This window comes from Morone saxatilis, unplaced genomic scaffold (genome assembly GCF_004916995.1).
Source record: "Morone saxatilis isolate NCDOM2014 unplaced genomic scaffold, NCSU_SB_2.0 Contig2, whole genome shotgun sequence".
In the NCBI taxonomy this organism is placed as follows: Eukaryota; Metazoa; Chordata; class Actinopteri; family Moronidae; genus Morone; species Morone saxatilis.
Window position 1 is genome coordinate 13544581 of NW_023339762.1, and position 15981 is coordinate 13560561.

The 15981-nt window shown below is 38.7% G+C and overlaps 1 protein-coding gene across 1 annotated transcript; it reads right to left on the reverse strand.

Annotated features, from left to right (window-relative positions):
- Positions 1–4267: 4267 nt before the first annotated feature.
- LOC118330009 (AT-rich interactive domain-containing protein 3B-like) lies at positions 4268–15661 on the reverse strand. The gene is made up of 9 exons (XM_035664375.1): positions 15432–15661; positions 14154–14753; positions 9958–10032; positions 9782–9854; positions 8227–8410; positions 6758–7005; positions 6133–6405; positions 5959–6048; positions 4268–5407 (listed from the first exon to the last, which is right to left on the reverse strand). The coding sequence occupies exons 1-9, from the start codon at positions 15513–15515 to the stop codon at positions 5268–5270; spliced, it is 1767 nt and encodes a 588-aa protein (XP_035520268.1). The 5' UTR covers positions 15516–15661; the 3' UTR covers positions 4268–5267.
- Between the last annotated feature and the right edge of the window lie 320 nt (positions 15662–15981).

The window sequence follows — 15981 nt, forward strand, 5'->3', positions numbered from 1 at the left end:
ATGCAAACAAAGATTAGATCTGACAGATCAGAGATCCAGAGGAGATTGGAACATTTTTCTGAGGATTGTGAATAGTGAAGGATTAAACCACAATGTCATTAAAAAAGGGATGATCTCCTGCTACATTTGGGTCCAGTAAGACATCATTTAATCCCCTAAACATTAAAAGCAAACATAGGGAATTACTTTACCTCTTTACTTTACCTCTGCCCCTGCAAAGCAAAAGTTAGTTCTGCCCATGCATGCTTACATAATGCTTCTATGCGTGATGTCTTATGGGATCTCTAAATCAAATTCAAGTGACATTAAATGTTGCTTTTACCTGCTGCGGCCAATGTGTGAACAAGGTTGTCTAGGTTATCTGCTCTGAGGACTGTGGCCTTGATGCGATGGGCCAGAGTCTGATACTGAAGCAAAATGAAGATCTGTGGAGGACAACTAAGCCCCTTACACATCGCTGCATCCTGTGAGATCAGACCCTGCAGACAAAGGCCAAAAGGTCCAAGAGCAGAGAGAAAGAAACCTCAATCAGCTGGAAATGCAGCTTTTGCTTTGTAGTATTTAAACATCACAGAACAAAAGAAAAAAAATTGCAGTAGCCACAGACATATCATTTCAACTGGTAACCTTCATGCAAAGCTGGATTACCAACCATCTGATTTTTGCCCAGGTGCTACGTAATAGGTTAATCTGAACATACCTCTACACACCTTAAAATAAAGTCAACACCTGCTCACAGACATTAATTCAACACACCACTACCTTTTTTAGTGTCCACTTATTTGTGTTAAGCTCCTTTGTGAAGTGAAATGGATGATCTGCTCTCCAGTCTCTTCCTCCACATTCGGCCTCCAGTTCACCCAGTCCGGTGTCTCCCAGGCAGGGAGGTTCCCGTGTGTATATGGCTATTCTCAGTACACACCTTTGGAGCTCCTTCACAGAGCTCACCTTCAAAAGCAGCACCAGGCTGTGGGTCTCAGGGCTGAGGCTGCTATGGGCAGAGGCTTGTATGGGACAGGGGTACAAAGGGGGCAGGCTGCCCAGCACAGATACGTCCTCCAGTGTGTGGGGTGTTCCAGTGAGGCTGAGGACAGTGACTGCCAGGGTTTGCTGCTCTGGAGAGAAGGCCATAGTGAAATGGAGGCATGGTTTTGGTGATATTGGCTGTTGGCAGCTGGAACTGGAGCCATAGTTCAGTGGAGCCAGTGGAATTGGTTCTTCAGGCATAACAGGACACAGACCGCTGGGGCTGGTGAGCCTGCTGTGTTCATTGTAAGATATACTACCCCCAGACACTGTGCAACGCCTCTGCAGAGCCTTACAGGTTTTGGACAACAGTCCCAGTTTGGGAAATGCAGACAGGGAAACATGGGAACTGGGATCTATGGGTTTATAAAGGGGTGATATTAGTGTTGGTGTGCTGAGGCGGCGCAGGGAAAAATAAGACTTTGGCTGCTCCTTCCGCTCAGAGGCAGCTGTAGCTCGATTAGAGAATGTCGGAGAGGTAAATTCACCCTCTGAAGGGGCAGGGCTTGTGAAAGTAGAAGGGTACTCGAGTAAATCTCCATCCAGCTCTTCGTATTGCTGCCTAGACGCCGTCGTCACTGCTGAGGGAGGCGGGCTCTGGGCAAAGGTCACAGGTTCAGAAGGAGCTGGTGCTGATGTCACAGGATCTTTGTCTTTCACTGGACAAATTTGACTGTTCCTCCAGCACAGGATACACCCCAGGACCAAACACAGACAAAAGACTATCAGTCCAACCAAAAGAAGAATTTGGAGATGAACTGTAAGAGAGGATAATAAGATCAGTCAGATGGAAGCAGTTTAGAAACTATTGTAATTTACCCCCAAACACCTGGATTACATAACACAAACCATACACCGAATGCATTCATGTTAAAGCACTGTTAAAGGTTGGTTCACATTTTTTTGAAGTCTATCTTAAAAAAATATTAAAATGTTTATATTCATGTTGAAAAAATTGTTGATCGCTGTAATAATTCCTGTCCCTTTCTAATGTGATTCCAGTGAACAGAATGATTGAGAGTGATTCCCCCTGACAGAATTTAGTTGGTCTTTGTTGAGCTACGGAGGACGAAAAGTAACACAAAGAGGGAATATTGTACTGAAAACAGAGTAACTTTGGAAAATGCACTTGATTTCACACGTTGACAAGTCACACTGATAACGCCTTATTTAAGCTTTGGTTAACAGGTTTTTTCCTCTAGCTATTTACACTGAAACATGTTGGGATGAGTCCAATATGGACAGAAGGAATTATTACAGCGACCAATAACTCTTTTAACATAAATATAAACATGTGAGTATGTTTTTAGACTTAAAGAAACCGGAACCTACCCCATTTAAAACCATACCTTCTAGTTGTTTGGTGAAAAGGACCTGCACCAGAAGCCAAAAGAAGAGTATGACCATGATGCCCTCAATCATACCCTTACAGCAGAAGAGCAGCACAGACTGCCACAGAGGCTGACCTGGGTACTCCTCGTCATGGTAAGGCATGGTGCCAATAGTGTGTTGAAGGTTTGTTGGAAACTATTTCAAAACATTCACGAGTAGAAGCCCATAGGTCCCAGTAAAGAAGATCATTTGCTTGACTTATGAAAATACATTCTGGCTTTCAGTCCTGGACAGATTTCCCCACGTAATTCTGCTCCAGAGGATCAATCAAAGCCATTGTTTTGGAGTGCCAAAGTCACAAAGGCACAAAACGTCTGTATCCCATTAAAACATCTTGGATATTTATAATCACTAATCAGTTTCAGGTTTGACAAAACATGCAAATTACACGATATCCCCTGATTTCATAAAAACAATTTCTCATATAGGATGGACCTCGTTCCTGAACTTTAGTAGCTGCAGGTGTCTTTTCCTGTTCAAGTTTGAAAAATCTTCCTGCTTTTATTTCCAGTATTCCCAGATCAGTGATCTCCTCATCTGCAGAGTGACTTGGCCGGTATTATTCCTCCCTGGCAGGGCAGGCGGGGACCGTGGGCGGAGATATCAATCTCATAATACCTCTAAATTGTGCCTGTAGCATCATTCTTCTACAGTGTTCCAGATGCCAGTCCAGCAGTGTCACTACAGAACAACTATCCCAGCAGTAAATCCTGCAACCCATCCCCCGTCCTCATCCTCTGACCCATGAGCTCTTATCTCCTTTAGTATAACCTCTGTTATAGGTCTGTTGCAGAGTTCAGGAATTAACTCTTCCTCTTCCATACACACAATGTGTAGATTTTTACTTGATAAACATAATATGGTGTGAAATACTTACTCATTTTGTTTGTCACCAATGTAACAGTAACAAAATTTAATTGACAATAAAATCCAGGACAGGAATTGTTTAAAAAAATCTCAGTTGTTCTCAGCTTTTTTTAGGTTCCTGATTAAAGGATATTACGGTTCAATATGTCAAAGTGACGATAAAGTGCAAATACAAATAAATGCGTATTTTTATAGATGCATAAAACCCCTGAACTTGAAAGGGTTTGTGTTTCTTGTATAGAGGAGGAAATACTACCCCCCTCTGGCCACTCATTAATGTATTATTTTCTTTTGATATGTACTTTCCAAGTATTGAGATCATTTGCTTGAGTAAAAGCAGTAGTACTGCAATATAAATACTCTTTTACAAGTCCTGCAAACATATTATTAGCTAAACATACTTCAAATATCAAAAGTAGAAGTACTCATAATGCACAATATTATATATTATTGGATGTTATTTTAAGGATGTGTAAGTAGCATTTTAAATTTTATAGTTGTTCAAGATGGAACTAATTAGTTAAATCTATAATAATGCATCATATTTATTAACTGATCATGTGTTTTCACTTTTATTTGTAACTGAAGTACTTTGTAAGCTTTATTCTTAATATTGGGATCCGTATTTGTGACAAAACAATCTCAGCTCAGTTTATGATGACGACTATGAGATGCAGTTGAAATCTCAAAAAAAAAAAAAGTATAAATTCAACTTGAGTTGAGATTATTTTGTCAAACGATATAAAATGTTCTCTTATTTACTTATTAAGGATTTCTTCAAGCCAAAATAAGACTATTACACAATTTAAAAATACAAGCTGAAATATTATAATAACTAGATCTCTCAACTTATGTCCATAAAGCCAAAAACAATGAGAAACAAAAACTTTCTTCAGCACACAAGATTGTTTTATTCCTCATGGCCACATGTCCAAGAAAGACGTTAATCAAAGACCAAAACATAGTTAAACATTAAGTCTGATTTTTTTTTTTTTTTTTACAGTTGTCAAGTTCACAGTGACATTTGTTTGCAATGATATGTTTACTTGATTGTCCACATACAGAAGATTTCAGCAGATGGCTAAATGAACACATGCTGCACTAAGTATTGCATATTTCTCTAGAAGAGTGAGGTAGCACTGTTTTAGTGTTCACTTGTCAAAAGCTTGAAGTCATTAACGATACATTCTCTGCGTTTATATAAATACAACACAGCAATATATTATGACATATTATGACAGGACATTCCTGAGTCCAAAAGAAATTCCAGAGAAACTTACCAACAAGGCAAGTCAGTTGAGGTATATTTGTATAACTTCCATCCTACATAAATCTTGTCTCTCACATTTTGGCTTTGATTCACAGCTGACATGAAATAAATGTTTTGTAATTCTGAAGCTGAGCCAAATGATTAAATAAAAAATACAAAAAGTAAAATAAGACAATGCAAAACATAAAACTCCAACCAGAGGGATACACAATGTTCCACAAAACAGTTACAAACAGGAGCTATGAGACTGAGCTAAGGCTTTTTGGTCTTCATCAGGTGCACTTTGGCAACCACACTGTCCTACTTTGGAAAAAGGCAGCTACAAAACTGATGATTAGCTATACATGTAGTTGACACCCAAAGAGGCTAAGCATTGATTCATTTTTGGAGCATTTTTGCTTTAAAGAGACTTCTGGACAAAGCTCTTTAAGACATTAATTCCACTACATTTCGAAGAGCTTCTAACAGGCACTAAGGTGAACTGTGACCTGAACTTATATTACAGTCAGTTTGGAAGCTTATGAGGTCAAAATCAATGTCCTCTTGACAAGACAAATCTTAAGCACATTACACTGTGAAAGTAAAACAATGCTAGAAATAAACTGAAATGCTTCATGTGTTGCAGCAGATTTTACCTATAATTGACAAAGGACTCATCTGACAAGAGAGGTACATTGTGTATGATCAGAAGAGATTTAAAAGGCAGCGAGCCTTAATTTGGTCCCTTTGAGGAGGTGGATGATGAAGAGGAGGGACTGTGCGAGGAGGAGAGGGCACTGAAACCACTCGTTCCTGCCAGAGTTACAGCCTGCGATGCTACAGTAGCAGCTGACTTCTGGGCAAACAGCATTCCTACAATGTAGAGATCAAAAAAAGCGTTAAAATAAAATAATCATTTAAAAGCATGTACTGTACAATTCAAATTTCACTTTCACCAACTTCAAGGGAGAATTTAGTGTCATTAAAGGTCGAGTGTGTAACATCTAGGAGGATTTATTGGCAGAAGTTAAATATAATATTCTTAGGTACGTTTTCATTAGTGTACAATCACCTGAAAATAAGAATTGTTGAGTTTTCGTTACCTTAGAATGAGGCGTTTTAACAAAAAACAAAAACATGCAACATTTTGGAAAAGACGCTCATTCGCTTTCTTGCTTGGAGTTAGATGAGACAATCAATACCACTCTCATGGGTTTACACTATATATACACATTTAAAACCAGCAGGCTAGCTTAGCTTAAAGACTGGAAGCTGAGGGAAACAGCTAGCCAGGTGTAACAAATCCCCCTACTAGAACCTATAAAGCTCACTAATTAACATGTCATATTTTGTTTGTTTAATCCGTATAAAACCAAAGTGTAAAAATGACAAAATCTGTTTTCCTTCAACGTCTAATTACTCACCTGAGTAAATGGTGCCATTGACCTCCACAGAAACACTGATACTGGCTGCTCCATTAGTGGAGATACTCAGAGACATATCCTGTTTGCTTTCTGTGGAAGAAAAACAAAATTCTCAGATTAATGAACTTTCCTGAAATAAAGTTATGATATTGCCTGTCAGCAAAGGCAACTCACCATGTCCGTTGTTATGTTTGAGGTTCATGGGGTTGAATTGAGAGGCAAAGGCCAGGAGGTTTTGCTGGAGGGCCTGCTGCATGAGGCGTTGCTGCTCCTCCGCCAGCTGCATCATCTTCTTGTCTGGACCGTCGGTTGCAGCTCCTCCTGCTCCTCGCTCCAGTCTCTCTCTCAGATGCTCCAATGTGGCAGCTTGTGCCAGTTGCTGCTGCTGCTGGCTCAGTGTCAGAGCCATGGGCAGCCGGCTGGGTAGTACAGGGGTAGACGTCTCTTCTGATTTGAAAAAGATGAAAAGTGAGAATAATTTTAAACATGGCAGGAAATCAGAAGACAAGCACAAAGAAAAAGAAAAGGAAAATGGCAACATGGTAGCAGTTCAATGTAACCTATATTAAAGTTGTAAAAAGAAATTATCCATTTCATTATAAATCTGCTAAATGTGAGGGAAGATTTAAGCCATTAGAGGTCACAAGTATCACCACAACACAGCCACGGCAAGGGAGTGATTTATTTATGACTGAATATGATGTGGAAACTAGTTTAATAGTAAAATATCTAATAGATTGGTGTCAAAACAAAATTCAGCAAGTATTACAAATGTAACACCACACACGCTCTACCATACCTGTCTTTCTCTTCAGATTTGGGCTAGCGGATGGTATCAGGCCGTTGTGTCCGGTCGGGGTTTGCATTGTGGGTGAAGAGAGGAGGGCGTGAGGAGCAGAGCTCGGGGAGGGAGAGTAGCGGTACAGGCTGTTGGTGTAGCTGGGGCGTCGACCTTCTCTACGATTACTGTCGATGGCAGCCTGCAGCTCACCTGGAGAGCTCAGGCTTTTCTTCTCACACTCAAACGGGTACAGATACTTCATATACCTTCAAGGGAAAGTTTTATATGAGTCAGATTTTCTGGAGCAAATGAGACCTTTTTTTTTAAAAATAATCTGGGTGTAACAGACAGCAGCATTCATTAGTTAGCTTTTTAACTCAATTTGCAAACTAGCATCACTAATTAAGAGAATTAATTCAACATTTCAGTTGTGGTCAACTACAGCAAATAATACTACGATTTGGGCTACCTGTTACTGAAATGTCCATGTTTAAGCTAACAGAGAGGCTAAAACGTTTGATTGAACTTCTTTGATTACTATTACATGATAAACACACACACACAAATTGTGAAAGTAATTGAACACAGCTGGTGAGTGTTAATGGTCATTCTTCATCATTCACTAGATCACCCAGCTGCCTTCCAAAAAACCTTTAAGCAGACAATATAATAACTACCTCTTATAACTACTGTTATAATTCCTCAAAATGTAATCAATGTTTCTCTAAAAAAGTTGAAAATAGAAAGATATTTATTAATGTGATACTGTAATCTGCAATTATTACTTCATAAAGGGAATATCACATAATGTAAAATACAAAAAATATATACATACATTTAATTTTTTAGTCATTATTATTCTACTTAATAATTTCAGGATATACATTTTTTTTTTAATTTATAAGATATTAAAGCTGAATTCAGTAACTTTTATAAAAAAAGCTTTTTTGTCACATTTGCTGAGACTTTCACTCTATCCTGACAGTAGTTCATGTGACAATATGAGAGATGAAAGAAAAAACAGGTTCCCTGTGTTTCCTAATGGTATTTACAAGAATCCACAGCGCCTGTTCAAAAACAACCAAGCCAAGAAGGAGCCAAGAAATATAGTTGATTGTTAAGTCTTAATTTCCACATGCCGGTATTTCTATCTTTCTCTGCTCTGACTGGTTTTTTTCATTAAGGCGCAGTGGATTCTTGCAAATGCCATTAGGAGCACTAAGAGGAGCCACAGAAACCTGATTCATTTCACAGCTTATCGCTCTCATGTACTACCATCAGGATGTAGTGAAAGTTTCAGCAAATATGAAAAACAAGTTATTTTTATAAAAGTTACCTACTGCAGCTTCACATTGCCAGTTACATTATCCGTTACTCTACTTCCTCATACAGGACCACATTTGAGTCCTCGGACTGTTCCTAAAGCATTTCTCTGTTAATGCAACAACCTTTAGAGCTTTTCTGTTACAAATAAGATAGACACCTACTGGGTGCGGAGGGTGAAGGCTGCGCTGGTGATGGATGTGGGGAGATTGAGACCTTTGGTGATCTCCCTCCAGATCTTCTTGTTAATAACCTCCACCAGGCCTCCCTTCTCTGTCACAAGCTTATAAAGCCTGTACAGGTCCAGTATCTGCTTCGCCATGATGGGAATGCGGTTCACAGGAGTTCCTGAGTGGATGAGGGGATTAATACAACAAAATTCATTTATTTTCTTTTAATTCTACTCCAGAAAAGTTGGCTTAAAAACAACAGTGACCTTGTAAATACACTATTGTGGACAGGTACAGACAAGAACATATATCCTGACTCATTAACCTGAGGGCCTGAGGTTAATGTTAGGTAATGTGGCTTAGCATGTATAATCTGAGTGGATAAACTTCTCTAATTAAGCTTATTTCAGATGGATGGGGGTGGGGATAATTCCACAACAGCAGCTCAGTTGGTGCATTGATTTGAGCACAGGGGGAGGGGTGATTTTACAGCCAGCAGCAGTGCCTGCCAATCACAGAGTTGACAGCTAACCCTTCCAATCCAGATTTTTTTGGAGTAAAGCCAATTAATGAAGGGGGCTAAAACGCAGTTGAAGAAACAAGATTACTTTGTGCTCAGGATAAATACATGCCACAAACACACACGTTCATTTGCCATGGCCATGTCCTTAGCACACAGAGTAAAGATTGCTGATGGTGTCTGGCTGCACCTATTTTAGTTCGACTAGGATTTGTTTCCATTGGATCAAATGAATCTGCAAGTGTCTTTAACACATGGTACTTACACTGCTTTACTACTATATGTACAGACAAGTATGCTTTAAAAGCAGCAAGGTATTTCATTTGATTTAACAATTCAAAAATTCCTAGATTTTTGTAAGATTTGAAAATTAATGCAATTTTAGCCACTTTAAATTAGTGTTTTCTTGATGTGGTCAGTAAAAGCTGCAAGATTTATTTAATTGCATTCATACTATTTTGGACAACAACAACAACAAAAAAACACTACTAACTAAAACTAAACTAAAAAACGTTTTAATCCTTTAATTTTTGCATTGATAGATCAGCTTTTTTCTAATATTATAATATTCGACACAGTTTGGCCACATTTGTACTTGTGATCTGACTGATTGTTTTGTTGAACTCTTGGGGTATTTAAAAATCACATCTTAAATGTATTTTGTTTCAAATCAATGAAAATAGCAAATTCAGGGTAATTTACATAATACAGTAAACTTAAAAGATCACTTAAAATTAGTTTTGTCCTACACAAAAACAAATGGTGTAAATCATTTTGAAAGGCAGCACTTTTCAGATCATCCAAACATCAGTCAAACCTCAACTTTGACCAGCAGCTTATGACATTGGCTTTAACACTAGTTAAGGCGTGCTGTTACTTTTAATTGGAATTTCCAAAATCACATTGACATAAAAATATAAATCTATCAGCAGTGCCTTAAGAGCATTGTTAAATAGTTCATCAATGGAAGACTTTGGTTGATAAAGTATGAAAGTGACATTAATTAATAGGAGCTCACTTGGCTCTTACCTCGTTTCTGCATAAAGACAAAGAGATCATCAAGAAACTCCTTCCGTTGTGGGTCATTATCCAGTTCATAAAGCTGTAAGTTGGAAAAGAACAACATCAGCAACAAGCTGGTCAACTGTTACTCTGATTTTTTTCAGCCATTTTGTTGTTTACATGCATCTACCGAATATACGGACCTTGGCAAAGTCCCTGGATGGTTCTCCTCTGACTTTTCCTCCGTCATTCTCCTCAGCCCAGATGGCACTTCCTCTCTGTAAATACACCCACATAGAGATAACATCAGTGAACAGTTTGTCCTCTTTGCCTGCTTCAACATCAAGTTTAGAAGGTAATTTCCAATTGCTTCCTTCAGACTAAAACCTGATGTACATATGGTGCTGTACTGTGGATGAAACTTGCTTTTTTCCCCTAGCACTGAAACCATGGTTTACTGTAGGATGGTAAACAGCTGGTCATTGTAAGCATCTTGGATGTCTGTACTGCTGTGCTGTGTATATAGTAATGCATATTTTTCTCCCCAAGAGTGTTCATTTAAAGTTGTGCACATTAAAGGGGTGATTAATGAAAGGCTCAATGCTCATTAGGAAATTTAATATGACATGTTATTCCTCCATCACCTCCCCCTTAACATGATAGTTAAAGGTTAAAAATGTGAGTGGAGGGCAGTGTGTGCAACTGTGTGGAAAATCCTGCTGAGAGGTTATTGTCCTGCTAATGCGCACAGAGAGCTGCGCCATGATGCTTGTCTTAAGAATGGTCTGTCATTACAATTACTTTAAGTTGATCATTTTTACCACATTATCCCTCCTATCTTTACTCATAACTGATAATACCATTAATTTATTTTAGGATTATTGTTGATTTAGTTGCATCTTATGAAGTATCACAATGCTATGATATATATTATTGGCTTGCTTTCTGTATATAAGGCGCTCACATTCAGTTCAGTGAACATGTTTTATACCGAAACAAATTGTATTTTAGACAACAAAACATGCTTTACCATGGTTGCGGTTTGTCAAAAGAATGACATGTTTTTGGTTTTCCTTCCCTCATTATGATTTTACTTGATACTTAAATTTAAATGTATCATTTTGAACATTAAACACCTTATCCAAATAACTTAATGTTTGGCATAGCAACATGATAAAACCTGGGGTTGATGACCATAACATTTAACCAATTGAGGTATAAAATACATGGGAACCAATAATGTGTTGGCTTCCAGTCTAACTGTTTACAGTAAAAACAACTCAAACTGCAAATACTGACACCAAACAGCTGTTGTAAGGCAGTGGTTCCCACCCTTTGTTGTCAGATGTACACCAACAGCCCTATCAGAGTTCATTTCGATAGATTTTAAACTGAATATTATGTAGCACTAGAAATGGGATAAAGGTGGATATTGTTACAGTAATCTTTTATCCAATTTAACTCAATGTTTAGGTTGGTTTGCATGTGTACTAATAAGTCTTGTAGTGGCAGAACCTGGACATTTGAACCATTTAACCATTACTTTTAGATAACGGTTTTTAATTTAAATTCTTTACTTGAGCTACTCCAGGATCGTTCTATGTACCCCTAATTGCAAAAGTATGTTACCCCTGGTTGGGAATCACTGTAAACGTTTCCTCTTTTAGTTGTTAAACTGGTTAAACAGTACAACTGTATGCATGCACACAAAACTCTGCCCCTGCGGTGGCAGAGCTGTTGACACATCTAATGGCTTCACAGCTTAGAATTTCTAATAAAGGACTTCTACTCCCCCACCAGAAAACGTATTGATGTGAAGGTAGATAAACACCACAGTCTTTTCACCATCAAATGGAAATAAAACCCTTCCCCCCTTATTGATGAGCAAGTGAGACCTACTGTGGATCTATTAACAAAGACCTTTCAGTTAACTGCTCACAGAGTTTTCACACATCCAGCCCTGGGAATCCTGATAGTATTCAATATGTAGGTCAGGAACATTTCTTTTGTTGGCTAGTTTTTTTTATTAGGCTTTAGATTACTCATATTTAAATGACAAATTATTAGGTTAATGCATATTACTATACTAAAAGTAGTTCTGTAAAAATATGTCTTTTCAACCAGTCAAGATTAAAAAAGAAATTTCACTTGAGTTGAAATGTTGTATAAATCATCGAACATTAACAATAACATGAAACTACCTCTTACAATGAGCTTCATTAAAGAGGAAAAGTTAAAGCATATCCCTCTCCAAATTTCAATGTAACTGCAGGGGGGACGACATTTTTAATCCAAATCAAATTATAAGGCCTTCAGTCACCAGAACAAGTCAAGATAATTTATCTTGCCCCTTGCTGAGCTATGAACTGAGGCTGAGAGTGAAAAGGGGCTTTTTACCCCCACCAATGCAACATTTAAGGGCGTACAGTGAGACCGCACACAGGGAGTGAACAATGGCTGCATGGTGAGGCTTGTACAGCTTTGTCCAGATATTCACTGATGAAAGAATGAAAGAAAAAGCTAAAGAAGTAGTAGAGAGGGACACAACTTTAGGGTGAAAAGAGGGTAACAAGCGTAAATCTTTACAACCAGCCACCAATTAACTCACAAAAGACTAACAAAGTGAACTTATCTACAGGCACGTCACATAAGACAGCCTCATTGAACAACTACATATTGACACTTTAAGGCAAAGTGAAAAGCATCTTTGCGTCTGGTTTTCGGCTGCATACCATTTTACTATAAACTTAATGTTTCCTACAAAGCAGTTAGCAATGATATAGAAATCTGTAACTGTTTTTTAGCTTAACATAGGTAAACAGAATTAAATTAAACATGATAAGCAATACCTACTTGTTAGTTATTCAAACAGCATGCAAAGTTAATCTGACCGCATACGAAGATATTCATAAATCATGACACAAATGGGTCGCAGCAAATGTTTCACATACATTTGTTCTAATGATAAATGATTCAGAGATGTTCATTGTGCTTTTATCAATAGAAAAACAGAATCCAAACCATTTCACACACATGCAATTAAGTTCTTTACAGTTTCTCACAACTCATTATTGTGCTTCAGCTAAAACAGAAGAAATGTTCTTCATTGCTCCAGCTGTTGTGTGCTGGTCTGAGAAAAGGAAATCCATTACCACTGCAGTAGCCGTATAATGTATTGATTACTTGCAGCTGAATTAAGCTGCCATTTACTGTTGCCAAGCGACAGCTAAATTATGCAAAGCTACCCACTGAGCTACAGCTACGTCAGCAGGGAGTTCTGAGCCTGTTGAGGTCTTAAAAGAGGCTAATGTACACGTAACCTTTTGAACCATCGTGGATCTTACATTTACAACTTTTTACTCCATACGCAACTCAACAAAACTCAGAGGGTGAAGAAAAGCACAAGAAAATATGAAATCTCCCTAAATAATGAAGAAGAGGTGGTAAAACTTCTGATAGCAAATACCAAAAGGCCCTTCTGCTCCACTGAAACTACTGTAAGTAAACTTTATGGGTAGTTGCTTGCTGGTATGCTGTGAGGCTCTAACCCAGCTGTCCCTCTGCCTACAGGCCTCATTAATCATATTGTATTGAAATGGGGCCTTTTCAAGGGAAACATACCCACCAGAAGAACCAATCAGATTAGTCACCATAAAGAGGGAAAATGAATCTACAAGGGCAACCTTCCAATTAGTTTCCAATAAGTAGCCAAACATATCTGTTGGAAAATATAAATGCAAATACTAGCTGTGGATCTCACATTTAGTACCAGACTTTTCATATTTAAAAGAAGATCTGGCTAATATATTGAGAGGACACCGTACCCAGCAATTCCTCAGTGTTTAACCATTAAATCACTGTTCATGTACATGCTTGAGGCTATTTAATTAATCCTCTACTCTCATTTTAACCCGATCTCTGTAGGGCCCTACCCGGACACTTTAAACAGTTAGGATTGGACCACAGCCAAGACCAATTAACTCAGCGGTGGCCAGAATATGTTTTCAAAGTGTCTGACATGAGGTGGAGTATAAAAGAAGGAGATCTTTGGCCTGGCGAGTAATTAAACACTATCAAGTTTGGGCATCTTGCCAAAAGGGACACGCTCCTTTCCTCCACATGTGAGACAACAGGGGGAAGACCAGGCAGCTGTGAGCCAAACTCTCAAGAAGTCAACAATTAATAAGAGTTAGAACACACACCAGAGACTCAGACTACTTCAAAATGGAGCTATAATCACTACAATATATCCAAAAGGTGAACAGATATGGTATAATGTGACAGTGATATCACAATGGGATTTGTTTTTTCTGTAATGTATGAGAGAAATGTTGATGGTAAACAATACAGAAAAGAAAAACATTGTTGCCTTGATTTGGGCAAATAAAAGATAACTTACTTGTTTAAATGGCTCATCATAGCCCCAGTCAGCGAAGCCATTGGGTGATGTGAAGGCCTGTTGGCCTGTGGGAGACAGCAGCTCCTTCTCCTCCTCCTCCTGTTTTATTGCTGAAGGTGGAGATTCGGACATTTGCTTCACAACAGACGAGTGAGATGTGGAATAAGGAGGGAACGGGAAGCCTGCAACCTGCTGGAGTCGAGGCTTCTTCGCCTGCTGATGAGGCATGTTGTTCTCCTCCTCCTCGTCCTCGTCCTCATCATCATTCTCTTCAGGCTCCACCATTTCCTGTTCCTCCTCGTTTGAGTCTTCATCTTCTTCATCTGGATCTATTCTGCTGAGATGGCGGTTCAAAGCTTGTTGAGCTGCTTGATAAGTCTGTCCATCTGCTTTGCCAAATAATGAAGAGTCTAGTCTGGAGCCAGAGGCTCTCACTGCAGCAGCATGTTGAGCAAACAGGAGCTGGGCTTGAAGGAGATGTTTCTCTTGCAGGTTCATCTCCAGTTTGGCCCCTTGTTGTCTCTGCAGATGCTCCATCATCACCTCCAGCTTCACCCCAGCAGGATTGAACTGTGAACTGCCTTCCTCAGATAAGCTTGACTGTGAACAAAAAAATAAAAAATTGATTGAGGAATTTGTATATCTTACTCCACCTTTTACAGTTTGAGTAGGCCCTTTTTGCTTTATTGTGCTGCAGCAAATTATGCAAATATATAAAGAATGGAAACTGCATTCAACAAGTAGAAACATTAGAGGTTAATTAGAGGCAAATTAAAGTTTTACTAAACTGATGCTTAAATATTAGATATATTGTCTGAATAAAATTATTTGGTTTTTGATCCAAACAAATATCCAAGTTTATGTGAAACGTTTCCAAAGAGTCAGTTTCGGCCTCAGAAAGCGCTTCGTGGCTTGAGGCAATTATTAACAGAAAATACATCAATTCAGCTGAGAAACAGGAGCAGGAAACACGTTTCCAACACAGCTTTGTGTGTCTTTTCTTTATTAAAAGCTACTTATATGTATAAGTATGAACTTTCGTATTTCTTCGGTTTTAAAAATGGAAAAATCTACTTTATTTTACAGGGCATTTAAATGCGTATGTACGGGCCTACATTAATACGTACAAAAAAAAAAAACCCCGCTTAACCCAAGTTAATTAATAACTAAAAACGAAATCTTCGTCGTTAAAGTGGAAACGTTGCTTAAAATGTCTACAGGAACAGTCATTGGCTTTGTTACTGTAACAAACACGACCAAACAGTCGTCGACACTCACCATTTGCGCCTTTGAGTAATCCATCATCGCCAACCGGTCTTTATCTAGTTTGTTCTTCTTTCCTCCGGCGGAAATAAATTGCATCGCATGACCAGATTTCTTTAAACTGATTCTTCTGATTAAATGTTATTTAAAAACCCCTGTAGTGTTGGAGGCCGGGGTGAACGGCGCTGGAGGAGGGGTAATACTGCTCTGCGCTTTACTGCGCATGGAAACTCAAACAAACTAGCCTACACCCCCAACTTGATGAATGAAAGGCCCGCCCCGTGCGTAAAGCTCGTAAAGTGGGTTTTCTTTCCTGCATCTCCGTGGAACTACCCACCCAGTTTAGGAAGAAATCCCACCCACTGCCATTATCCTATACATTTAAGGTAACACGATCTTTAAATAATGATAAAAAAAATACTACAACACAATGTTAGTCAGGAGCTGCTTCATTCCCAGTGCGAATGGCTCTGACCTCTACAACCTTTTCTTTCTCCACTCTTACGTTTAACAGCAGAAACATGACTCTAAGTCATTCATTAGTCATTGGCTATACATTTTTAAG

Bases quoted from the DNA above. Each gene is read 5' to 3' on its own strand.
- LOC118330009 (XM_035664375.1), bottom strand. From the start codon at position 15,515: ATGCAATTTATTTCCGCCGGAGGAAAGAAGAACAAACTAGATAAAGAC. The intron at 8,411-9,781 runs GTAAGAGCCAAG...TCATCCACTCAG, and splicing joins TGTCTTTATGCAGAAACGAG to GAACTCCTGTGAACCGCATT. The intron at 6,406-6,757 runs GTATGGTAGAGC...TTTTCAAATCAG, and splicing joins AAATCTGAAGAGAAAGACAG to AAGAGACGTCTACCCCTGTA.